Genomic DNA, 27,834 nt, shown 5'->3' on the forward strand with positions numbered 1-27,834 from the left:
CAGAGGCGGGACTTCCCCCCGTCTCCGGAAGGAGGAGGAGCGTCGCCAGTCTGGACTGGGTACCTGGGCGGAAGCAAAGGTGGAGGCGGAGGCAGAGGAGATTGAAAAGGTGAGGGCGCTGGTGCGGTGGGGGCCAGCTCGGGGCGGGGACTCGCTCCTGCTCCGGCTGCTAATGGTTTATTAGAAGGGCGGGGATAAAAAATTCCCGCCGGCGCTCTCGGCGTAGGCGGGACGGCTCCCCTCCGCGCGTCGCTCCACTTGCGGGCCGCCGGGGCAGAGCTGCAGTGGGCGGGGTGTCAGTTCCTTCCACGAAGGGGAAGTGGGCTGGGCTGATGCGCGGGGCTCCGCGGGTGATTTCGCGAGTTTCTGGCTTTTCCAAATCCTTGTTTGTTTTCTGGGGGCCGAGCTCCTCTAAGGTCCGGGGGTTTGTGACGTCCCGCGCACGTCATCGCGAAGCTCTGTCAGAGGGTCCCGTTTCTTAGCTACGGTGCCTCCTCCCTCCCGGGGGTGAGTAGCAGACGGGTGGGCGATCTGCGCCAGGTGTCAGCGTCCCGCCGAGGAGACAGGTTTGTAAACATAAAAATGACTGTGGTGTTAACTCCCGAGAGGCTCTGTTCCTTCCTAGGCCCCTCATCCCTGCTGAATTTAGCGAACCATCTTCAGTGTTACAGATTTTAATTAATACTATAGTTGTTGGAGATGGCAAGCTGGCAGGATCCACTCTATGCGAAATTGTGGAGTACTAAATCGTAATTCTAAGTGGGGGACATTGGCTTTCCTCCCTTTACGTTTCTTCATATTTTCCTATTTCCCATTTCTGTTTTGTTGTGCTGCCCTGTTTTCCAGTCAATGGAAGAACTATGATAAATTTATGCACAGCAATGCGATAAGAACAAGAAAAGAATCAAATTCTGTAGCCCTTAAATCATGTATTACGCGGGCCTGTTTTGGTGTCCCAAGTAATCTCGTCAGATTGTGAGCTCCTTGGGAGCAGAGACCATGTTGTTGAATTCTAGAAACGCCACAGCTCCGAGCATGTGCTGGCACATAGTATACATTCAATGACTGTTTCTTTGCTTTATTAAGGTTTCCTCTCCAAACTGTCATATAAAAGGAAACATCAAGAGGGGTAATGTTTTACAAAGAGGATGCATCCCTTCTGGTGGAATTTCAAGTAATGGCTGGGGTTCCACTGCCCTTCAAATTTTTAAGTGTAAACTACCACCTACATTGTTCATAGGGCAAGTCGATTATTCCGAGAATGAATCTTTTCTGATGAATTAACCTCAAAGTCTAGAATAAAGGATATTTCTTCTGATGAGAAATTCAGGTGGCATCAAAGTACCCTTTTTAGTTGTAGAGTTACCGTGCTAGAGAAAGAACACAAGCCTTATGGGTTATCGCCTTGACATTCTTTGGCATACTGGATAGTATGTGCTATTTACATGATTTTAACCATGAAACACAAAGATGTGATAGTATTGATCATCTTCATTCACTTATTTAATGCTCTCTGTGTGGAGTCTCTGTTTTTCTCTTTTTCTAAAGGTAAGGTATCATTAAAGAAGCTTGATTAAACTTTCATTTCAAAAAATTGAGTGTACACTCAGCATATATAGAACTTACATCCATTTGCATGTATTATTTTCTGAATGAATTCTAATGATCAAGAGATATTTTACCCATCAGCCTAGCTTTATCTTCTCATTTCTCTCCTCAGGTTCAGTTCACTCACCTTTTCCCTCTGTCATCCTTCTTCCCTCCCGAGGTCACGCAGTAAAAGTATCCACATTTAAAAAGAGGAGCCAACATAATCAAATTATCTTCCTTTTCAATGACAGCTTTTTTGACATTATTGATATAAACAGCAATTTTGAAATATAAGAGATGCCCTGGAAATTTGGCAGTTGGCCGAATGAAATTTGATTTGTTTACATAAAATTTGCCTCCTCAAACATTCAATACTGCAGCTTTCCAAAATAAGTTTTTTCTCATCAGAGACTGCCTTTCTTTGGAATCTTTACTTTTTGACTCAGTGGGGAATCCCTTAAATTTTGTGATCAGTGTCATCAGTAAGGTGGTAGAGGGAAGTCTGCAAATTTTCATCTCTTTTGCACATTCTTTTCTTGCCTGTTAGATAAATAATTTGCAGAAGTTTCTGGCCTAATTCATGTGCACTAAAATTCAGTTACATAATTTAAAAAGCATGTTTGTAAACTCTTAGTCAAGCTATTTTAATGATTATTTTCAGAAACTAAAATTTAGCCTGAATGAGAGAAAAAATAATGACTTTTTGAAGGCATAACTTTTCCTACCTTGTACAAATATAATATTGGCAGCAGTCATTGTGTAGCACTGGATGGGGAATCAGGAGACCTGGTTTCTAATCCCTGCTCTATCACTAACGAGCTGTGTGATCTTCGGGAGGTCATTTAAACTCTACATCCTTGGCTTTGATTTTTATAAATGAAGATAGATAAAATCTTCCTTTCAGGATCATTGTCAGGATTTTAAAATATATTAGAAAAGGCACTGAAAATTACTATACATATAGCGTTTTTTAATAGCCTAACTCTGTGCAGTCATAGGTATTTGAATAGTGTGACATTCTTAATCATTTCTATCATTGTCATAGGAATCACCTCTTGAAATGATAACTGTCTTTTGCACATGGTATAGTTTTGTAAGATAATCATCTAGTGTGTATGAAACTGCTTTTGAGTACTAATAAAATCATCTTTCACTTTAGTATTCCTCCTGTCCATACTTAAGTGTATCTACTGAGGCCATATCTGTCTTTTGTTTTCATAAACTTGTTTTCATTATTTCTCCCAATTCAGACAGATTTATAAAAAAGCCTTCTTATTGTAGTGTAAAGCACATGCACAGTTAGCTTATGCAAATTTATAACTATATATGCTTAAAAAATACTTCTTTGTACTATATGGCTTCAAAATATAACCTGCCTAGTTTATCTGGTGTTTAATAAAAAGAAAAAAAACAGGAATCTGTTTAAAACCTGGAAGAGAAACTGGGGGGACATATTTTGCAGCAGTATGGTATACAATAATCCATACTTTGAAGAGTAATATAGAGATCTTTAAAAAGAGTAATTTTGACCACAGACAGTTTTATTCTTTGCTGATTTTAATATAAACCTTCTGTAAAATGCAACCTAAGTGTAATTTCAAATAGCAGAATATCTGGTCTATGGACTAGGATTCGGTAGATCGCTGTTACAGTGCTGAATGTATCTTGTAGCAGTTACCGTCATAAGGTCACCTACATTATAATTTTTTGTGTATAATCTTAGCAACTGTTGTTATTCTGATTTTATATGAGTTGTTACCATTATAGAAGCAGTCACATTGCCTTATAAACATAACAGAATTTGTACAATGCAATGGGTGGTATCTCCCGCCCAACTAAAAATACAATCATCTTGGGAAGCTATAAACTTGGTTCAGTAACACTGCCATTGCTCAAAAAATTTTTGGCGTTCTAGTTTTGGAATTACCATCAGAGTTTGCAGCACATTTAAAAAATATCTTTAATAGTAGTTAATCTTCATCTTTTCAAATTGCCTTTCATTTCTGGAAGCTGGTAACAGTCCCTTATAACTAAGACAAGTGAATAATAAAGTGAATATTTAAATGTCTCTTTGGGACAAAAAATGAAGTGTGATTATTTTCATATTTTTTGAAAATAAAATAGAAAATCTCCAGAATATTCTGTGCCATGGTGGAAATATTAGAACAATCAGCCTCATAATATGATTTCTTTGAAGGAGACAGCACTCAATTGAATACATAAGTTCTTACATGTGTATTATGAGGTCAGTCTCATTGCATCATGGTCATATTTCTATTTCCCTTAGCAATCACAGAAGTACATATATGTTACCATTTTCTAGTTAAATTGTCTCTAATTGTTCTTTTACTGTATACTTGTGATAATTTTGATGGAGTTCACCCTTTTCTGAATCAGGAACTTAGATCATTTGTTTTCCTTCCCAATACCATGCTCTGCTTCGCCATGAAACTTTTTTGTTTTTTCACCTATGTTATTGGATTGTTAGTAAGTTTTCCATTGGATTATATTGTATCTTTAACTTTTAATGGATTAAAGCCATTGCCATTTTACTAAAATATATGGAGGCTGAAATCTTGATAGATAAGTTATCGCTCAGTTTTGCACTGTTATCTATTTTATGTCACTTAGTACTTTATAATTTTCTTCATATAAATGTTTAACTTTTATGTTATAATTCATGTAATTTTTCTATTCAGAATCCTTCTTTGCTTATGGGAGGAATCATTCTGTAATTCCACCCTACCTTTCTATACTGGTCTCTTTTTTCCAGCATAAAGCCTTTTTTCACACCTTTTTGGTCATGCTTATTTACTAAACATGTCATGTTCATTCTCAGTGCCAAAGTTTTAACTTTATCATTTTCTCCTGAAATCCCTTTGTCTTTAATTCTTTCTGTTTAAATTTAATCAATTCTTCAGCAGTCTATCAGATCATATCTGTTCAATAAAATTTTCAGTGAAACACTTGCTGTTCTGATCTTCCTGCATGTTTACACTTTTATTGCAGTTATTTTTTTTATCACTCATTTGGTACTAAATGAATACTACCTTGCATTTTTTAAAATTATGAACCTCTTTCAGCACAACGTACAACATAATTCAGAATAGATGATCATATGATGATTTCATAGATGTTCAATAAATTATTTGTTGCATAATTTGTTATGCAAATTATGAAGCCATCTTCACTCATATATTTCATGTGATTTTACCTTTGTGAACCATTTAATAACACCAAATAAATATAGCTTGAACCATAAATGCATTCACTTTTGTAATCTGGTTGTCATTGTTATATTCCTAATAACTTTATTTTGTAGAAGCTTAAGTGAAAATGGTACATATTAGAAGACATGAAACGAGGAAAAATTCTAAAACTCAAGAGTGTGAACAGAAATCTCGAGTGGATTGGAGGCGGACTAAAAGAAGTAGTCTCTCACAATTATGTGATAGTGATGAGGAGCTTGATAGTGATGAAAGTGTTGACAATAATGAAAGTGTTGACAGTGACGAAGAACCTGATAGTAACAAGGGGCTTGATAGTAATAAGAAGCCAGAAAATGAAAGAGAGCTTAAATTAATTAAAGTTGAAAGTGAAGGAAACAATAGTAAGCATCTCATTAACACTGGCAACAGTTCAACATATGAAGAAGAAAAGAACAAAACCAAACATGGAAGTATTGACTTACCAGATCATGAAAAGCATTCAGGTCAAGAGGAGGATGATCTCAACAAACACTCTGGACAAATAACAGAGGAGGATTTAGAAGAAGAACACATCAAGAGAGGGAAGAGAAAAAGGATCTCCTCTGTGATGTACGACAGTGATGAAAGTGACGACAGTGATATCCTAGTTAGAAAAGTGGGCGTTAAACATCCGCGTAGAGTGGTTGAAGATGAATGTTCTTCAGTGGAGATGGAGCAAAAAGAACCTGAAAAAACTTTAGCCTCAAGAAAGCGAGAACAGCTCCAGAAACTGCAAGACCTCTCAAAACAGAGATCTCGTCAGAGACGCAGTAGCAGTAGAGATTTTGAGGTGTGTTATATTTTATTGGTTTTGTTACTGTTTTTAAATTTTTATTTAAAGTGTTTTATAAAAATCAAAGGGCTGAGTCTGTTCTATTTCACAGTAATTCTAAAATGTATTTTTTAGTCAAGTTTCGTTGAACATGTTTGATTGCAGTATTGGATCTAATAATATTTTTTTATGAGCCTCATTCTTACACTCATTTTTAAAATTGAAAGACTTTTTAAAAATTTGGTCTTTCCTGTTTTTAATTTCTACTTATAATCTTAATGTCGATTTTAAACATTTTATTTCACTTACCAGGGTATATTATCTTCTTCCTAATTTCAAAAGTTCAACATTTAACATGACAAGATTTTTTTAACCTGAAAATATAAAATTAATTTCTACAAATCATTTTTTTATTTCGGATTTAATCTTTTAATTGCACATCCATACTGACAATTTTTTAAAGGTACACTTTACTAAAAGGTATGTTTTAATTTAATTAGGACTCTGAAAAGAAATCCTGCCTAAGCAGTGATGAAAATGATGATGAGGAGGAGGGGGAGGAGGAAGATGATTATGAATACGATGAAGATGGAGATGATTATATTATTGATGACTTTGTAGTGCAAGATGAGGAGGGTGATGAAGAGAATAAAAGCCAACGAGAAGAAAAATTGACTACATCACAACTGAAATTAGTAAAACAGAATTCTCTTTGTAAGTTAAATATCAAGAGAATGTTTTATGACTTGTTTTAATCATGATATTATACTAAGTATCAAATCAGCCTTTTACTATCATGTTCTAAATCATTGATTAGGAACTGTGGTTTCATTTTCAGGTAAATTTGTCTAATAATAGTTTATTTTAGTGGTTTTCAGAACCCTTTACACTCTGAAAAATAATTGAGGACCCCAAAGAGCTTTTGTTTCTGTGGGTTATATCTACCAACATTTACCATTGTAGAAATACAAAAGAGAAATTTAAAATATATCTATTAATTAAATGACTTAAAATAACTCGTGTAATGTGATAAGCCCATTACATGTTAATATAGATAACATTTTTCTGAAAAATAACTATTTTTCCAAAAAATGAGAAGAATGGCATTGTTTTACATTTTAATAAATATATTTAACGTCTAGCTTAACAGAAGGCAGCTGGGTTCTTATATCGGCTTTTGCATTCAGTCTGTTGTGATATTTTGTGATGTTAAATTAGATGAAAGCAATTTTGTTTCACACAGATAGGTAGCTGGAAAAGGGAGGATTGTTTTTAAAGCATTTTAAAAATAATTGTGGATATTCTCATTTCACACCACACCAAAATTCAACAAGTGATAGTTTCTTAAAGGTTAGTTTGCAGTATGGAATGTGAAAGCGTATGAATGAACTTTTAGTACTTACATTCCATTCCATTGGTCTGTCTTGTAATTTGAATGGATCTTTTACCCATGCATGATTTTGTAACATCATGCACTGATCATTTGGAAAATATTGGTTCACTGGGTTATGTAGCTCTTCCATATTTTGACACATTTCATTATACACTATTTAGAAATCACATTCATTAATATCACCACCAATCTCATCAGAAAATTCTTTAGGTATTGGGAAGTTGTCAAGCTCATAGTAACAAATAAAAGTTTTTCAAAATTCTAATTTCTACTCAAAAATCTGTTTTTTATCTTTGGTAACAAATACTGTGAGTTCTTGAAATGACAGTTTCTCTTTGTTCATTTTTGACAAAATATTTGACAAATGCCTGAATAACATAGTTGGTCAATAGTTCTCTCAAGTAAACATGGTGTTTCAAGTAAACCTGACAAATGAGGCTTTTTTAACTCCCAACTCAGTTTTTCCTCAAAGTATGATATTACACTTGATATGCAGCACAAGTGCTTTATCCATACTTCCCATTTCATCTCACTGAATACAAAAAAGGTGTATACTCAAGATTCAAGATTTAATAAAAGTAATAATTTTTACTGCTTCATCAAGGACATTCTTAAGTGAAAGTAGGTTTTTTACTGAATGCATAGCAATGATTATAATGATTACTAGTAGTTTGGTTCTATAGCCATGATTCATGTTAAGGGGTCAGCTGCCTTATCCATAGTTACTTTTGCAACATCATTGAAAATGTCAACATGGTGAAACAGCAGATAATTATCTTAGTGTTATTGCTTTGACCTCACTGATCCTTTTAAATGGATTAGGAGACTTCCAGGGGTCTACAGATCACACTTTGAGAACCACAGGTGTTATCTGGCCTTTTGAAGTGACACTCAGTGAAACCTATCAGGAAATTAGAATCTCTTATATTTTCACAATGAAAATATAAATAATAGGGCCCTGAAAACTTAGGATGTCTTTAAATATGTATTATTGTTCTGATCCCTATAGTTTTACATAAATTTATAGACTTTTTTATGATGTTTTACAACTCTGGTACAACTCTATTGGATGAAAACATTTTTTTTTCTTCAAGAATGCATTTTTTCCAAAAAAAATTAAAGGGCATATTTTCTAAAGTTAAGTGTAATATGGTTCAAATTAGATACCATGATTTAGATAAATTAGTAGATTGAGGTATGAATCAAATTTCAAGAAATTTATCAGTTACAGAAATGCCATTGATAAGCATCTGTGTATTGAAAGTTAATGACTGTTTTCCTTACGTCAGTAGGCACTGGTTCACCTGCCATCTGGACATTTGAATCTCAGGAAAACTCAATTAGGACGTGTCCCATCATTCTGGATATTAATATCTAGAATGTGATAGAACATTTACTGAGAGATACCCATTCATAAACATTCCTGTTAATTAATGAAAATAAACGTCCACCACATGGGAACTATTTTAACTTTCTTCTCTATCCTACACTTTTGTGCTTACTTTTGTTTTTTTAAGGGAGGTTTTAGATTTACTGAAAAGTTGAGTAGAAAGCACAGAGAGTTCCTATATAACCCCTCATTCAGAGATTCCCTGTTATCCTTCATTCAGAGTTTCCCTGTTATTAACATCTTGGATTAGTTTGGTACATCTGGTGCAATCAATGAGCCAATATGAATACATTATTAACTGTAGTTCATAGTTTGTGTCGGGGCTCACTCTTTGTGTTGTACATTCCGTGGGTTTGAGAAATGTATAATGATGCAACAGGTATCCACCATTACAATATCAGAACAGTTTCACTCTCCTAAAAATGCCTTGTTCACCACCTACTCATCCCTCCCTCCCTCCCACCCCAGAACCCCTATCAACCACTGACCTTTGAAATGTCTCCATAGTTTTCCCTTTGCCAGAATGTTTTATAGTTGGAATCATACAGCATGTAGCCTTTTCAGGTTGGCATATTTTACCTAATAATGCTTTTAAGTTTCCCCCATGTCTTAAGGTGCATGATAGCTCATTTCTTTTTATCACTGAATAATATTCCATTGTATGGATGTACCACAGTTTGTCCATTCACCTGCTGAGGGACATGTTGGTTCCTTCCAAGTTTTGGCAGTTATGAATAAAGCTGCTATAAATATTTGTGTGCAAATTTATCTATGGACATACGTTTCCAACTCGTTTGGGCAAATATCAAGGAGTTCTGTGCTTGCTTTTACTGTTGAGCATCTCCACCTTAGAAGGAGATGTACCTCATTTTTTATGAAATACATTTTATCTTATGTGTTCTTAATTGAAGCTTCTCCTTCTGGCTCTATCCTTACAAGCTCTCTTTTCTCAACTTGTAACCATATTAATGCCTTTCCCCCCTTGAGTTGGCATGTTCTATTAGCCACCATTCTAAATCTTACCTTTTTGTTCAAGTCTCCCAGTAACTCTGCAAAGCATTGTGCTCAGACTATTATACCCATCAATCCAGTGAAATTGCTCTCACCGAAGTTAGTGATAACTTTTTAGTTGCCAAGATGCGCTTTGGTTCTTATGTTAACCTGATACTGCTATGTGCTTTGCCACTAACCATTGACAACTCTAACTTTCAAAGTTCTCTTTTTCGCTTCTTGCATTCCCCTGTATAATATTGCTTTCCTCTTTTTCCATTTGCCATGTAATTACCGATGTTTCTAAAGGTTCCATCCTCAAACTACCTTCATTTTGCTTGTGCTTCAGGCAGTCTCTGCCTCAACTTCAGCCCAATCTATGGGGAAATTCCCAAACTTTTATTTCCAGCACAGATTTCTCCATAGTCTTAAGGCCCAATTCTTAAATCTTTTTATTGAACATTGTCGTCAGGGTGTCTTTCAGACATCTCAGACTCAATATGTGCAAAACTAAATGATTGAGAGGGAGCATAAGGGAGTTTTGGGCTGGTGGTAGAACTTTTTTTGATTGTCATGGTGGTTACACAACTTCGTGTTTTGGTCACAGAACTGTGCACCCAAAAGAGTGAATTTTATGGTATGTGAAAAAGTAAAGCTCAATAGAGTAATCCAAATGAGCATCCCTACTTCCCAAAAAATTACCTAAATCGTTAATCAGCTTCACTTCTCTTTGTAATCATAATACACATTAGACTTGGTGACACATTATAAGAACTTATTAGTTGGATGGATGGATGATTAAGATAAACATATTGACTGAAGGCTCCTGGGTCTTATAGTTTAAGAAACAAAAATGTTAGGCATGACCAGATTTATTAATACATCAGAGGAAAAAAAACCACATATTTTTATGTGATAATTTATGATTTGGTTAATGTTTTTAATACTTAACAATGATTATGCCATTTAAGAATATAATAAATGAAGCTAAATACAGGCAGTTTTTGATATGCCAAGGGATTATGTTCTAAAAGTTGCTATAAATCAATTCTTACATTTGAAAATCAACATACATTTTCTTGTTAAAGCAATAATCTATATGATGAATAGTGAACACCCTTCTGTGGCCTGGGTTAGGTTGTAATTAGGCTAGTCTTCCCAGATTCATTCTCCCCCCATCCCCGACTTCTATAAGAACAGTCACAACTACTCATATTCAACATGTGATCAGAATTTGGGAGAAATGTTCGGAACTCCAAATTCAGCACTCACTTGAGACTCACAATCAGTGGCATATGCAATTTTACCTTTTTGAAGAGAACAGTTCTAGTGTAGGAAGACATTTTGTTGCTTCCTTGCTATCTGCCATTTGGCTCTGAAAGACAGACACATTTGTAACACCTTAAAATAGAATAGTTTGCCTCCTGCTACATGGTTGAAGCACTTAAAAGACAGAGTCTTTTTCTCTTCTCATCAATCCCTATTATTATTTATTCATATTTATTGTGAGACTGCAACTCCCAGAAAAGATATCAAAGAAAGTAGAGGGATGGACTAGCAATGGTTTGTTGTATTACAGGTCTATATATTTCACATGGTAATAATGTTATACACAGGTAGGGAGATAGGAACACCTTCAGATTTGTAGATACTAAAGATATTATTTTTCCAGTACTCTGTCATATGTTCAGAGTGACAGAGAACCAAGTAGTACATTATAAAAGTACATCTCAGTCTACTAGTGCCTTGCTAGAAAAATGCTTGCTAGAATACTGGAAATTAGATTGAGTGAACATTAACTTAGTCCCCACCTAGCAATTAAACAGAATCATTCTATCAACATGCATGGTATGACTAAGAGCAATCTCACAACAATTTATGTTAAATCCTCTCGAGAACTTCTCCTCTTGTTTTAGGATAAATAAAAAGTACGAGTGAAATCATATGGCACAAGGGAAAAGTAACCCTGCCCTGAAGACTCGGGAAGAAAATGTCCGTGAAAAAATGTTTCATTAAAGGAAACAGAAGAAAATTGTACAAAGCATTTGCTTTGCAATCTATAGAAAAGAAATAGAAAGTCATGAGGAGAGAACAATTTGAGGTGAAAGGGAGGTAGTTAAGGATACACTGCCAGAAAATGAAAAATATAAAGTCAGAAATAAAATATATATTGAAAGCAGTAGAGAGCAGAATTAACAGTACAGAAAAATCTCATCAACGATATGTAGGTTAAACCCTAGAAGTTTCTAGCATACAGAGAAAAATAAAACATTTCTAAAGGAGGAGATAATACATAAAGGAATAGAAATGAAGACCCTATTTCACAAATTCCTGGGGGGGGGAAATACAGAACAAATGGAAATCTAAAGGAAGAAAATTACATAACCTTAGTGAGATATATAAAAGATTTGAATGTGCTGAGAGGCTTACCATGTTTCTGGATATAAAGACACATGGAGATGTGAATTCAAAGGTATCATAGAAGAAAGTATTCTTGAGTTGCCAAACACACCTGTTTATGCAGATTAAAGAGGCTCACATCCTAAGTTGATGAAAAATATTTTCAAACAGGCGTATGAAGGAAATATTTTTGTAATTACAAGAGTAAAGAAAAAGTCCTCTAACCATTCTTTTTAGAACTATAAAAATTGTTTAATATTACGTGCCATATTAATGTGTTGCATATGTCAAAAGAGAAAAAATAATTTCAATAGATTCTAAAAAGGCATTTGATAACATTCAATGCCCATATCTAGTTTTCCAAAAAGTCTTAAGAATAGTTATATGAGCATATGTCCTTTACATAACAAAGAATATTTTAAACCAAGATCCAACATCATAATGAAGCACTAGAGGTATTCTCTTTAAAATAAAGAACAAGACAAAAATATTTCCTACTTTGTTCTAGATGTTTTCAACAATGCAACAGATGTGAAAGTAAAACAAGAAATATAACTATTGAAAAGGAAAAGACATGATTGAACATAATATGATTATACACAGGCTATCAGTTTCTGACTTATTTAACCAAAGATACAGAAGTTAAGAGAAAGGATATGAATATATTGAGAGTAGGAGTAGATGCAGCATCTATTTCCATATTTTTCTTAAGTTCTTTTTTCTCTATATGAGTGGGAGGCACCTGTTGGAGTAGAAAAAGGGGCCCATTTCTTGCTCTGCTCCTGCCCTCTTACACTGGGATTACATCTCCATTTCAGAAGAAAGTATACCAACAATCCATGTGCTTCTACCTAAGAGAATATTTATAAACATTCTCTTGGTTTTTGAAATAAACATAGCACTAGCAAGACCACATCCTCCTCAGGGTAGCGGGAGAAAGCAGTCAGTGCCCAGGAATTCCCAAACAGTATCTCTCTCCAGCTCTATAATGTTCCAGGAAACTCATTTTCCTTAGAAAAACATCTCAAAAAATGACAGATGCACAATAAATACGTAAAACTCAGAGTAGTTTTCTTATATGCTGTCAATAATTATTTAGAAGATATAATGAGGGAAAATTCCATTTACACTAGTGAACAAAATTATTACTAGGCCTAATCTTAAGAAGAAAAGCATGACTTTACAGGTACAAGAATAAACTTTACTGTGGAATAGGAAAGGAAATGTAAGAGAAGAGATAAGCATGTTTCTGGGAGGTAATCATACAAGAAGTTATATCTTCTGAAATTAATGTTTTGATTCAGCTTTGCAAACACAATCCTAAAGTTCACTTGAAAGAACAAATACATGAGAATAAATAAAATTTGAAAACAAAAAATAAAGTGGAAGGACTTGGCCCACCAGATATAAAAAGTAATCATAAAATTGCAATAAGTAAAGCAATGCAGTACTGATGTGAGAATGACAGCCAGATCAGTAGGAAAGGAAGGGCAGATGGTGCTGAAACAAAATCTTAGCAAATATATGAAATACATGATAAAGTATGCACGGAAAATCAACAGAATGACCAAACTATCCAATGATTGGATTTGGGGAAGGTGATTATCTACCTTGAAAAAAATCAAGTTATGCCTAAATATGAATATTGTTTATTTTCTCCTGTATCCTTTTGAAAGTTTTTATAATCATGGAGAAAAGTTATAAACAATATTTCTAGGGTATTCCACAGAAGCCCATCCAATATAGGGATTCAAGCGATGAGAAAAGCTCTGGAGGAGGTCTGAGCTCTATTCCTGACTCTGCCTCTATCTAGTTGTGTAATAAGTTATTTCATCATCAAGTCATTTTTACTAGTCTTGAAGGATTTGAATTTTATTTTCTCCAATTTCCCATTCACGTCTAAAATTCCATGTTCTGAAGTATGAAAGTATCAGATCTAACTACCATGCAGAACAACATCTATGTAGGGGACTGTAGCATTAAATCTGTAGTCGGACTGTCTGTTCCAGCCTTGGTTCCAACACTTACTAGCTATATGATCTTTGGGAAGTTTTTCATCCTCTTTGTATCTGTTTCCTCAATGAGAAATAAACTGAGAGTAATGATAGTACCTCATAGGTTTGTTGTGAGAAATAAAGCAATGCATGCAAGTGCATAAAATGATAACTGGCCTATACTTGCTCAGTAATATTTTTTTTCAGATTGAGATGCCAGGAGCATAATTCCACCTCACCCCCCCACCCATCCACTCAAGCACAATGAAATCAAGGCCCTCTTCCTGACTCTTTTGAAGGAGATTCTGACACACATTGGTAGGAGAGGGATTCTGTGGTTAGGAGAAAAACTCCCCGGATAATTCTGATTCTCTTCCCTTTCCTTTTATTTCCAATCCTAAAGAAACACTATTAGGGTCTTTGAAATAGAGCAGCAGTTCCCAAAACTCTATAGGAGGTAAGTAACATTGGGCATTAGCACATTCAAGACTGATAAATTCAGTGAAATAAAAATTTTAAATTCTATTTCAATTTGTTTGATAGGTGCAATGGGGGTAAATTTGATTTTTTTTTCTCAACACATCAGTTAATATTCCCAGAACAGTTTTCCCTTAATTCAGTTTAGGAAGTGCTAGACAGAGTTTAAATGCATTTTAACACAAATTAAGTATGTACCAACACTATAGTTTTATATCCAGAAGCTGATGAAAGTCTAGTTGAAGTTAAATTCTATTGAAATATTATTTCATTTTACAGTTGTATTCATAAATGGCTATGCTCAGTTTTCTGCAATTTTTAATTAATCGTAGGCCCTTTAAAGTCTAAGGGCCACAGTGCAAATTATCTGCTATTGTCAAGTAGTTTTATTACTGCCTTATTTTGGCCACTCTAGTACCTCAGTAAGGTGTTTTCTTAAAAATGAATGCATACTAAAAGTTTCCCCTAGAGTCTAATATAAGATTTATACAACCCTTTTAGTAACTAAAATATAAATTAAAAGATTTCATGTTAAATTTCATCTTTGTTTTATGTCAACTGAAAGCAGTCAAAATCACTCATGGATGCTAACAATAAGTCTTAATTTTGCTTTAATCCCTTGCCAGGCATCTTCCACTTTTCCTGAAATACTTAGGCAGCCCTTAATGTGTCTTCACAAGTGCCCAGAGCAGGGGCAGTTGTTCTTTGATGACAGCTTGGATCAAGGAGGGGGTCGTGTTTGACAGAGAACAGTTCCACGACCATAGTAACGCTTGACCCACAGCAACGGGAAATAGTAGGGACCTCCTCTCTCACCATTTGCCTGGTCACCACAACAGGTGATTCCATGGACCAAACTGGGTTAGTGGGAAAGTAGGCTTATACATTTGGTATGAAAAAGAGAAGACATAAATTTTCTAAATTGGTATGGAAAATCCTAGATCTGTGGCAGCAGAAAGGGAATAGAATTTTTATAGCCATTGTGCTTCTGGCTAGGGTAGCAATTTCCTGGACAATTTCATATGTAACATGGTTTAGAGATAAGGAATAAGAGAGAATATAGAAACGTGAAGAATATGTTTCATTCACATATTGAGCAGCCTACCTTTAGAAATTTTCTTTCTTGTTCTCTCACTCTAATTGTCAAGTTGATAATTGAACTTCAGTGCCCAGGGGATGATTTTGATTTTTTTTCCACAATGTATCTTAATATTTCCTGAACAGTTTTCCCTTAATAAGTTTGGAAAGTGAAGATTATTTGAAATAACAACTTGAAATTTTGGATTAGAAGCCAGTAAATCTGGAAAATGGAGACTTTCTCAGTGACTAAAGAAGTCACTGAGCCAGCTATAAAATTAGGATAATTAAGCAATTTATCCTATTTCTTAATTTCTTAGCCTTGGAGAAAGGAACCCATTGTATTTAGGGAATTGTTTTGACTGCTGGATTCTAATATTTATTTTAAATTAATTTCAGATTCTTTTAGTGACCACTATACTCACTTTGAAAGAGTTGTGAAGGCTCTTCTGATCAATGCTCTAGATGAATCTTTTCTGAGAACATTATATGGTAAGTTAATAATATGAATGGAAGAATCAGCGTTTTTTTTCCCAATTTTTAAACAGCCTCATTGTTCTATATGTATATATGTGTGTGTGCGTATATATATCCATATATATTAAACAAAACCACGGAGACCCAATCTTAAGGCCCTCCATTGTTCCCTCTAGTATCAACTGCACCAAAAGTCCATTCACATGAAAAACTTATTAGTGTTTATTATTTGTGATATGTGAAAGTACAAAAGAAATCTTTCCCTGCCCTTTGAGAGTTCACAGTGAACTTGAGGATACAGGACATATACTAATTAAACAGCACGGTAATTCAACACCCATGTGTTGTCCCAGCCTAAGCGCTAAGCTTCGTGAATTTCATCAAAAGTTATATGCTTTTTTATGCTTTTGTGCCTCGTTGTTTCTTGTTAGAGTATAATCCCTTTCTACCTTAGATTTTCTAAGTGAGTATGAAATCATTTCCACTATGAAAGCTATCTGTGACCCATTCAAATAATATTTGTCACTCCCTCATTTGTGCTATCATTATCCTGAGTATGGTGGCACTGATGTATATGCACTTTTCATATATATTGAAAATGTATTTTTGCTTTCCTCCCTTTCAAGAGTGTGAGAAGAACCATACTTTCTATATACACACCCCTTGTATCTAGCATGGAATCTGGCTCTTAATAAAGACAATAAATATGTTGTGCTGAATGTCTACCAAAGTACCAGAGTAAGATTTCATTCAGACTTTATTGAACAAATATTTGTTGAGTGCTTACTAAGGGCCAGGCATTATTTGAGGGCTAGGAATATGGCAATGACTATGACATGGAAGATTCTTGCCTCGTGTTGCGTAGTCTAATGGGAGAGACAGCAATGAATAAACAAGTATATAACATGATATGATTTCACCTAAGGGATTAATTCTTAAAAAAATATAAAATAGGATAAGGAAATCAAGAGTGATAAAGGAAAGGAAACTCTGTGTTAGTTAGATCGGTCAAAGAAGGTCTCCCAAGTGGTATTTTTTGAACAGAAACCTGAATGAAGTGAGGGAGGAAGCAATGCATGGATCTAGCAGAGAGCACAGCAAGTGTAAAGACCCTTAGAAAAGAGTAAGTATGATGTGTTCAAGGAACAGTTAGAGAGCCTGTGTGGCTCCTTCCTTTCCCTAATGCTCTGATGGAAGGATTTTCTTTAACTCCATTAATTTTTTAAAATTTAAAATGTTTCTAACCAACCAAACAAGTTATCTTCTTAAAACTATGGGAAGAAATCTTTATGCAATTATTTAAATATTTTATACGGGCAAAGTGATTGTTTTTGTTGTTGTTGTTGTTGTTATTCCCCTGAACAGATGGCACCAGGCAAAAATCATATGCACAAGATATGTTGACATCTCTTCATTATTTGGATAACCGCTTTGTTCAGCCTCGTCTAGAGAACTTAGTCTCTAGAAGTCGTTGGAAAGAGCAATATAAGGTATACAGTTTTATTTGTTTTTGAATCTCTGGTCGGGGGCTGGGGTGGGGTTGGAGTGGGAGACCTCCCCACTACAGTCCTTCGATAACCAGTCACAGTGAATGATCTTCTAAATTATTAACAATTTTCTTTGTTAAATAATCAGCTTGTGGTTTCTCATCTCTTCTAAAGGCTATAATTGTTTTTAGTCTTTCACACTTGTTATATCTATCCAATAATTAAGTAGTCCTAAATGGTAACTTTAGAACATCTCTAAGACTTAGCCCATCTGTGAAAATGAGGAGATTGTCTCACAGGATGTTAATTATTTCAGAAAAGAGAGTTTCATTGTTAAAGAAGGTTGAGAAACAGTAGGGTTAACTTAACTGGAGGACTTTCAAGGAGCATTAATATGTGAATTTATACTGTAAATCTTCAAGAGGGCAATGTAGAATATAATACTTTACAAATTTGTGTTTTACTATGAGGCTTCTTTTCATGAAATACCTATTATTACTTTCTAGGATATTGGTTCCCATAACTTAATTAGGGAAACACTGACCTATGTAGTCTTTGACATCCTTCTCCACCTTAAGATTTTGTAATTCTACCAATTTTGGGGAAACGTCTTTTTAATTCACAAGATCTATTTGATTCCATGTTATCACCTAGATTTCTATTTTATGATCTCTAATAGTAGAGGCTATACTATATGATTTTTAAGGCTTTTTTTCCTCCCTACTTCTAACATTCTAGCTTCTAATAATTAGCAAGAGGAAAATGGCAAGATAGTAGAAGTTCAAGTTCCTTATAGTCCTTCTAGCACTTAAATCATTAGCTAGTCTACCTCATTTATGTCAGGAGATTTGGCTTCATCCAAGGCCTGTTTGGCCTTGAATTACCTGATGATAAATTAGCCACAGATGGATTAGGTTTAAGGACAGTTATGGGATTATAAAAAAAAGAATTAAAAGACTTCAATTTGGAGGATAGCTTGAGTTTAGGGCCACCATATATATCTTTTTGACTTTGGATGATTTTTTAACTTTTGTAAATTCCAGTTTCTTCCTCAGATAGAGAAAATATTTACTTACTTTTAAGGTAAAGCACATAGCATAGCTCTTAGGATGTGGTATATATATTTTTGTCTTTAATAAAACGATAGCATATTTATCATTTAATTTTGCCAAGTAACTGATATGCAAAGTAAGGTATCTTATTTGATCTTTAGAGTAACCCCTCAAGGAATGTACTATTATTTTCTCCATTTTAGAGATGAGAAAATTGTGACTCAGAAAAATTGAGTAACATAAGGTTACACAGCTAGTAATTAGCCAGGCCTATATTTGAACCTAGAAACCTTAGGTCTAGGGTTTCTCAGACTTCACAGCCCATTCATTCTGCTATATTATGCTTTACCATACTATGGTAGGTTATGTTGAGTTTGGATAACCCAATGTTGAAATAATAACTGTAATATACAAGAAAATATTAGCTTAAAAATTTAGAGACAGAGATGATTCAGTACGATCTTGGTCAGGATAAGCTAGGCTATGCTGCAAAAAATAAATAATGTGACAAACAAAGTAAACCAACAAGGAAATCTCAATAGCTTAACCCAACAAAGTTTATTTTTCACTTATATGTCCAGTGTGATTCAATAGGGGTGCTCTGTTTATTGTAGTCACTCAGAGAACCAAGCTGATAGACCTTTCATCTCAGCATGTGCTTCTGTGAATACCAGAGAAGCAGGAAGGGAAGATCGTTAGTCATCTATTCACTCTGAATGTCAGCCTGTAAGTGACATGTGTCATGAAGTACCATGAAATATGAGAAACAGTAAAAAGTAGACAAAAGACAATGTCTTTGTGAATCATACAATGTAAAAAGGAAACTATATTGGATACTTAATTACTGTCAGGCTGATAGAGAATGCAGGTTAGTGACCCTGCTATTATGCTCATTGTGTGCAGTTCAAATATTGTGGTAAACTGATCCACGCTACTAATTAGAACAGTAGTATCTAGCACAGGCCTAGAGCATAAGCAAAACTACTCAAGCACAAGTAATTTCACAGCTTACTTAATAAAGCTTATTTATGAATACCAAATATTTTCTCAGTTTGTTTACTCATTGCTAACTCACCTATTAGACTGGCCATAGAAATACTGGCGACCTAGAAATCCTAGTTCAAACTTGTTTATTTTCCTAGTACTTTAGTAAGAAACCATAGGAGAATTAAATTATTTCTGGGATATTTTGTGGAAAATATAATTCATACAATGGAGACTGAATGTGATCTTGTTTCTTCTCAATTTTTTACTAACCTAAGTGAATTTAATCATTTTATTATATTATTCTGAATTTTTTCTGCGCATTCTTTCCTATTTTAACTAATTATTACATCTGGAGATGAGAAGAGGGAAAAGAAGTAAATTAAAACCTGTGAAAAGAAAAGCACTGCTTAATAGTAACAGAAGTTTGAACGATATGAAACTAATTTTTTTCCTAATCTGGTTCCTTTTCATTTACTAGCCTAAATTATAAATTCACTTTTAAAATTTAAATATATCTTGTGCTCAGTACTAAAGTAAGAAATACTAGTGTGTTTTCCTCTCACATCTTGCCCTATCATTGTTATTCCTAACCTTGATTTTAATTTGGTTGGGCTCTTTTTATGTTTTATTTTATTGTTGTTTTTCTTATCCTTTAAACCTTCATTACATTTTGAAATTATTTTCAGGAGCGAGTAGAAAATTATTCTAATGTAAGTATCCATTTGAAGAATCCTGAGAACTGTTCCTGCCAGGCTTGTGGATTGCATCGCCACTGTAGATATTCGGTGCATTTATCAGGAAAGTTATATAACACCAGGACTATGGAAATAGATGATTTCATGTCACATGATAAACAGGTATTTTTTTCCCTTCATTTTAGTTCTCAACATTTAGAAATTTTCACTAAATAAGCCTGCACAAGTAACCCTAAGTTATTTTCACAAATGGAGAAAGCACCAGGAGAAGGGAAAAGAATACAAGGAAAGAGTGTGCAATTTTTGAATGTGAAAAATATGTGTTATACAGCAGACTCACTCCAAATTCAGTCAGATACTGAAATCAGTGCATACTAAGTATACATCACCCAAACTGTGGGGGAGAGGGGAGAGGGTATAGGATGAGGATGAAAAGGGAGGTAACTGGGGCAGGGGAAGCAGAAGTCCTTTTTGAGTCCAAAGGAGAATTTGACCCCAATGGAAATTTTAGGGCAGATAATCTACCAAATTGACAATCCACAGACATAGAGGCCTATTCACCTCAATATGAGATTTGAAGGAAAATTGTGCTTCAGCCTAGACTACATCAGAAGTGTTTCAGAGCCTAGAGCAATCACCATATATTTAAGGTGCTGTTAATTTTGAATGAATAGACAAAACAGAAGAAAACGTTTGAAATATTTGAAGAAATGTATTTGATAAACAAGAACAGAGCAATGCAATGTGAAGAAAGAAAAAGTGCAAATGCTTACTACTTCTATTTTTAAATCTTTGTAAAACTGTTGCACTTATAAATGCTAAAATATTAATATTGAGATCTTCCTCTGGAATTCCCTCCATGGATTCCACATCCACTGATACAGAGGACCGACTGTGTATTTATTGAAAAAAATCCCTGTCTGTGTGGACCTGTGCAGTTCAAACCCTAGTTGTTCAAGGGTTAACTGTACTATGTTTATACCTGCAGTTGGTTAAATCTGCAGAGAGGATTCCGCAGATATGGAGGCCCGACTGTGGGACTTGAGCATCTGCAGATTTTGGTATCAGGGAGGGTTCTGGAACCAATCCCCTGTGGCTACTGAGGAGTGACTGTAGTTTTAGTTACAGCAGTCTTGGGTAGGGTACTGAGATGAGAGGCGTTGGACCACCAGGTTATGGTAAAGTCTGAGAGCATGGATGAGAAGGAAATCACCTAGAGGAAAAAGATGTGAAATCTGAAAGGCAGTTAGAAGGACTGAAAACAGTCAGTTTTTCAGTTTTGCCCAGTCTGTCCAGACTCCTCAAGATGCTTAAGAACCAGTGGGAAGAGGCAGTACTTTTGAGGCAAGTGGCAAGGTGTAATGCATCCACGCAAAGAACAGGCCAAGAGGAAAGAGAATCCCTTGACTCAGTCTATTGCACTAAATGTTCCTAGAGACCTAGGAACAAAAACCAAACTTCTTCCCATCCTTCCTCTTTCCTTGAGGATCTTTTTTCTTTCTTCTCCATACTTTAATTTCCTTAAGAAGCTGGCTGCTCCTCTGTATTTGAGGGCCTAGAGAAATACCTCAAAAAGCTACCTACAGTGAGCTGGATATTATAGTTGTGCGTAATGCATGTTTCATTATATTTCCTTGCTTTAATTTGTTAAACAGTGTTAATTTACATTTCTACATGCTGTATCTAATAAATTACAAATCAGATTATTTCTATTGCCTTGCAATCACCATCTTCTGCTTTAGGAAAATTTGCTGACAGTTTTTACCTTTGTTTCCAATTATATCTTTGGATATGTAGGGTACCTTAGTTCACACTGGTAACTGAGATAGTTATCTACAGATTTATCAGTTCATAGAACTATGCTAACCCTGCACAGTGGATTAGTAATCATTTATATGTCACTTTGCTTATCTGCTTTAAGATAATCATCACAGAACTTATCATTTCTCTCTCTCTCTAGCAAGTTTTTTTTTGTTTGTTTTTTGTTTTTTGCGGTACGCGGGCCTCTCACTGTTGTGGCCTCTCCCGTTGCGGAGCACAGGCTCGGGATGCGCAGGCTCAGCGGCCATGGCTCACGGGCCTAGCTGCTCCTTGGCATGTGGGATCTTCCCGGACTGGGGCACGAACCCGTGTCCCCTGCATCGGCAGGCGGACTCTCAACCACTGCGCCACCAGGGAAGACCCAAAGTTATTTTTTACTTCGCAGAATATTTTAGAAAAAAAGTATTTAGTTAAAAACTACCAATTTTTAATATTGGTATGAGAGTTTGTTTCAGTTTACATGTTGTTTATAAGCTAGAAAATTATCATAATCCAGGCATTTTTACCTCAGTAACTGTATATACAATAGCTTGCATGCTTTTCTTGCTTTTGGGTGTGGCTGTCCTTTTCCTTATAAGCCATTTTTCTCCTCCTTCCCAAACTTGGCTGACTCTGTGTTTTAAAGACTTAGTTCACGCATCACCTAGTTGAGGATTCTTCTCCTTTCTGGATTGGGTTAATTGTCCCTTCTCTGTACCTTGATTGCATCCCAGGCATAGCATTTGGCACATTGTTTTGTAATCATTTGTTTTTCTCCCAGGGCTGTAAATTCCCCTGATACAGGTGGTACATATTTCACTTCTGTATCTCCAGTGCTTAGCTCAATACTTGAAACATAGCAGTTGCTCAGTTTTCATTAACTGGGTTGTTTAAATAAAAGAAGGTAAAGGAGTCATTGTATAAATTAAAAAAAAATTAAGCATTTATTGGATTCTACTACTTCAGATTTTCAGAAAATCTGAAAACCAGAAAGGCTGTACATTCATTACTATACCTTCACTTCATATAGCAGATGATGTTTATTTCTTCCTTTAGGTGTTTACTGTTGGCAGAATTTGTGCTAATCGTACCAGAATTTACCATAAACTGCAACATTTTAAATTCAAGCTGTACGAGGAATGTTGCTCCATTGCAAAGACAGAAGAGGTTGAAGATGAACAGGTTAAAGAAACAGTGGAGAGAATTTTCAATCAGTCAAAAGAAAGTGGCTGGATTAAGGAGGTAAGGTGAATATAGAAGAACCATTTCATTCAGTAGGTTCTGGAGCCTAATTTTGATCAGCAAAAGGATACAAATTATGAGAATAGAAGACAGTAAAATTTAAAAGAGAACCTCTCTTTCTCTCCCTGTCTTTGTATTTTTTCTTCTTCCACTCATTCCTTTCATGCTCATCATTGTCCTACCCTGAATAGGTGCCCTGATGTTCTAAGCATTCATTCAGCTCATCAGATAAATTTTAATCAGCAATGATAACTGTCCTTTAATGAAGGACCTCTGTCCTTTCAGTTTTATGTATGTGGTTTTCCTTACATATATATTAAGTCCCCTTATTTTCTTTGACAAAGAATAGGACTCACCTCTGCTTGTCTGCTTCCTATCTTTAGAACAGTTCTTGTGACCTGAGAGAGAAGAAGCACCTGGTGCCGATCTGAGGAAAGGATCTCGGCTGCCAGTTCTAATACCACCCACATCCTCTTCTTGAGGACATGGGACTGAGCAGTGAGCACTGTAACTGAAGATCAAGGGGAATGCAGAGGTTTCAGGCCACGGCACTGATTTTGATTCCCCCATATCCTGTTGATCACTAAATTTGATATCAGGGATAAAGTGGGGGTTTTGAAGAGTGCACTGGATTCCCGAAGATCTGCTGGCAGCTCATAAGCTCTGGTCTGCTCACAGAGCTTTTAGAATTGTTATGGTGCATGGAAAGAATGCTAAAATGATTGCAATCTTCTAAAACAAGTCTAGTTACATGACTGTATAAGAGAGAACAGATAAGAGATTTTCAGGCAACTCAGATCAACAGTATATTTAATGTTAAAAAAAAAGGCTGACTTGAGATCAATTGCCTGCGTTATCTATATCATAGGGAAATTTGTAAAAGAAAAAAATAAAAAGAGAGCTTAGAGAATAAACTTACGAGCAAAGGGAAAGAAAATGAGAACAACAAAACAGGAACTTCTTAGGACATTACAAGTTCCACAGAGGTCTCCTGGGCTGGTGAATGACATCAAGATTGGTTTCCCTTTTGACAATTATCCGCCCACCACAAACCACCACCCAGTGATCTCCTTGCCTGCCCCCCACATCTTGACCCTTAAGTCGTCTTGCTCTCATTTTTCTCTCTTCAGCTTTTTATCTTTTACTTTGCTTCCACTTCTCTCACTCCCAATTCTTTCCTCCTTATCCTTCTCTGTGCTTTTTCATTTGCCTTGGGGAAGAGCCATCACTTACCCAGTAAGTCCCAACTTCATTTTCCTTAATGACATTAAATTCTTAAGTGCTTTTATTGATGGATTTAAGTGTTGCCAACCCTCTACTGGAGTTGAAAGACCTATTGGAACACTGCATTTTTAAAAAAATTATGTACTAGGTGTAGCAAAATCACTGTGCATTACATATATAATAATTTTGTATATAGGGAAGAACATTAAACTTCTTGCAGAAAAAAGTAAAAGCATTTCCAAATCACATACCTTAGAGAAAGCTTAACAAGGTCTATGACAACAGAAGGGACCTGGAATAAAAAAATATTCTTAAGAAAAGAAAGCCAAGTATCACATTATACTTAAAGAGTAACACTTAGCATTGGGCATTGAAGGTATTTCAAGGTGGTGCATGTTTAGGACAATGTGCACATTTTTTTTCACATAAAATACCAAAGAACTTCATTTTCTTTTTGAGATCCTTCCTACTTAAAAAAAATTGTCTGTAGACTTTCTCAAAAGATTTCCTAGAAACCAAAGAAGTTTATTAGCCAGTATAAACCCATATGCAGCTTTTTGTGCTGTGATTAAACTTCAGGATTTATCAAGTACCCTGACATTTATCAACATCACTCTGCCTCCCCCTCAGTGTGTGTGTGTGTGTCTTTGAGTAATAGCACTACATGTGTTCTTGTGATGCATGACTTCTTGGCCACAGTTATTCTAACCCTTTAGAATGCCTGAGGTCAGTGCTGTTATACTTGAGTGGCCACATCCATGGCTCTTTCTGCTCTTAGCTCTCAATTATTATGGGAACCCCTTCTTCTACCTTACACAAACTATCTGTTCCTGTCTTTCCTCCCCCAGCTTGTGTTTCACACCTTGCTTTTTTCCTTACCTGACTCTTCTTCCTCCGAGCATTTTTCTTCCATTATCTCGGGATATCTCAGCATTTCTTCCCAAAGACCTGCCAACTAGACTAACTTCATTCTTCTTATTCTTCCCCCTAACAGTTGAACTAGGAGATCTGTTTTTAAGTAATGATATTAAAAGGGTAGGAGCAATTCAAGTGTAAGAAAAGAACAAATGATAAGAAAATTATAATACAAAATTATAATAAAATGAAAATATATAATAAACATAATAGTAATATATGTCTCATTCTAAATCAGAGCTGAAGAACAGAGTATCATGTGCACTGGCAAATTCTAACAAATGTTTTTTCTTTAAGAAGAGAGTGCCTATGATGATGGGGTTTCCAGGGAAGTTGAAGACAGGATTGTTGGGATGGGGTGGTGAATACATAACACCAGGAAGTGAATAAAGTATGTCCATAGAAGTATCAAGTTTCAGTTCCTATCACCACAAGCATCAGAGTTATCAGGATCCTCACTCACTTTACTGGGAGTAAAACCAGAGCTCATAAGTAGAGTTAAGAAACCATTAGGTCAGTTCATCTCCTCAGCTGAAGGAAGCACTCTGAACTCTGTCAACCTTGAAATTTCCAAATCATCCCAATTCTCTCTTCTCTTGTCCTGCCCTGGTCTTTACTCTCCACCTTCATTGCTGTCACTCAAATTTAGGCCCTCATTACCTAAATTATTACAGTAGACTCGTAACTAGTTGCCAAACCATTCTAGACTAGATGTTTCACCTTTTTTTTCCCCAAAAATTACACCTCAGATAGTGTCAATTTCCTGCCCTAACACCTTTGGCAGCTTTCCATCGCCTGTCACATTATTGCTAAACTCTGTAACCCAGCATTTCATACTACCTCTTTGGTTCAGTCTTATCTCTCTCAATTCCCCTACAAAACCTCAGATTGTAGTCAAGTCCCATACTTTCTTGTCTTGTCACTGTTGTATGGACTTTTGTCTCCTAGAGAAAACTCTCCACCAAATCGTTGCCTACCAAATCTTTTTCCCCAGGACAGCTTAAATGCCACTCTCTCCTGGTCACCTCAGCTAACCATAACCTCTCTTCTGAACCCGCATAACAGTGTCTATACTTCTTTATGGCACTTGTTATTTGTTGTCATTGGTGAATTCTGTTCTCCTTAGGGGCAGGGAAAGCAATTTTTTTAATACCTAGACAGTCATTAGCAGAGTATTTGATATATGTTATGTGTTCAGCAAATTTTTGTTGAATAAGTTATTAAAGTTGTTATATTTCTACTATAAATATGATAATAGAAAACTTATAATTTATAAGAAAGTTATGAAATTAATAATAATGTTCATTTTGATATCTTTCCAATGCTTTATATGAATTAGAAATGCTTATTTGAAATTGAGTCCCTGTTCATAATAAAAAGATTTTTGTTCACAATTACCATGAGATTAACTTGTTCCTATATGTGTCTGTAGATTGAAAAGGCCTAGTTTAACTTCACTGCTTTGAGTAGAATAACTAGCTTTTTTATTGTATACACAGAAATACGGTCAACTTCAAGAATATCTGAATTTTGCGGATTACTTTCAAGATGAGAAGTTTGACTGAACTGTAACAGATTTCCTTCAGAGAAGATTTTATAAATTTCTGTAACTGTGAAGATCATGAGTCTTGTTTCTCTGTATCATGTGACATTTATATATTTTATGTATAGGTTCATGGCAAAATATCTTGTGTAAAACATATGCTCATCTTAATTTTCGTGAAATGGCGCTCTACAGCCTATTAAAACTTTTATCCACTGTACGTAGAAAACATAAGCTTAATCATTTTTAGGTGTATTTTAAAGTTATATAACAATGCCTTTATAACCTATGACTATCAATTGAATGAGCTGTTCATGTACTGTCAGTTTAATAGAAAAACACTGTGTTTAAAAAATGTATTTAGACAACATCAATGCGTATCTATTGCTGAATTCCTACCCAGATCTGTTTATTACCCTTTTGCAGTATTAAATGATCTTCACTAATATATTTTTTACCACTATCATTATCTAAATCAGTGGGCCATGAAAGAAACCTCAGTGTCTCATTCAATTCAGTTTCCTTGCCTCAGAATCAGACTGTAGTTTACCCATTTCAAGTAGAGGAGTGCTTTTTCTCCTCTTCCAGAGTTTCCCTTATAAAAAGATTTCAGGCCTCCAGACTCTTCCAACCCTCACATTCAGGAATAATTTCATGATATGTATTTTCATGCTTCATAATGTTCTTTCTTTTTCCTATCCAATTTTGTCTACAGGTTAATGATTTAAGATGTATTTTATTTATTTTTATCCATTACTTTTCCCACATAAGCATTTATGTTAGGATCAGAAGATCTCAGAGATACAAATTCAGCCAAAAATAGTTTAAAAGCATATTTTGGCATCTGCATTGCTTTGCACATCTAAATTTGCCTTTAATATAATAAAGTAAAATGGTTTCAGAGTGAACAAATGGACCATGTCTATCCTGTATCTTTAATTCTTAAAAGTGGTATTCTCATAGGATCCAGTTCCCTGTGGAATTTTATTTATTTATTTATTTTTTACATCTTTATTGGAGTATAATTGCTTTACAAAGGTGTGTTATTTTCTGTTGTATAACAAAGTGAATCAGCTATACA

General features: G+C 35.2%; 1 protein-coding gene across 3 annotated transcripts; it reads left to right on the forward strand.

The window, feature by feature from the left end:
- The first annotated feature begins 20 nt into the window (after positions 1–20).
- Positions 21–27,321, forward strand: CCDC82 (coiled-coil domain containing 82). Of its 3 annotated transcripts, XM_007106111.4 has the most exons (9): positions 21–109; positions 407–566; positions 4,913–5,628; positions 6,111–6,324; positions 15,731–15,823; positions 17,174–17,298; positions 20,021–20,191; positions 22,886–23,071; positions 26,710–27,321. In XM_007106111.4, the coding sequence occupies exons 3-9, from the start codon at positions 4,927–4,929 to the stop codon at positions 26,773–26,775; spliced, it is 1,557 nt and encodes a 518-aa protein (XP_007106173.2). In that variant the 5' UTR covers positions 21–109; positions 407–566; positions 4,913–4,926; the 3' UTR covers positions 26,776–27,321. The 3 variants fall into 3 exon arrangements, with proteins under 3 accessions (XP_007106173.2, XP_007106175.2, XP_007106176.2); XM_007106113.4 differs by lacking the exon at positions 407–566 and having other exon boundaries at positions 23–109; XM_007106114.4 differs by lacking the exons at positions 21–109; positions 26,710–27,321 and adding an exon at positions 23,455–26,702 and having other exon boundaries at positions 135–566.
- Positions 27,322–27,834: the final 513 nt, after the last annotated feature.

This window comes from Physeter macrocephalus, chromosome 16 (assembly GCF_002837175.3).
Source record: "Physeter macrocephalus isolate SW-GA chromosome 16, ASM283717v5, whole genome shotgun sequence".
Classification (NCBI taxonomy): domain Eukaryota; kingdom Metazoa; phylum Chordata; class Mammalia; order Artiodactyla; family Physeteridae; genus Physeter; species Physeter macrocephalus.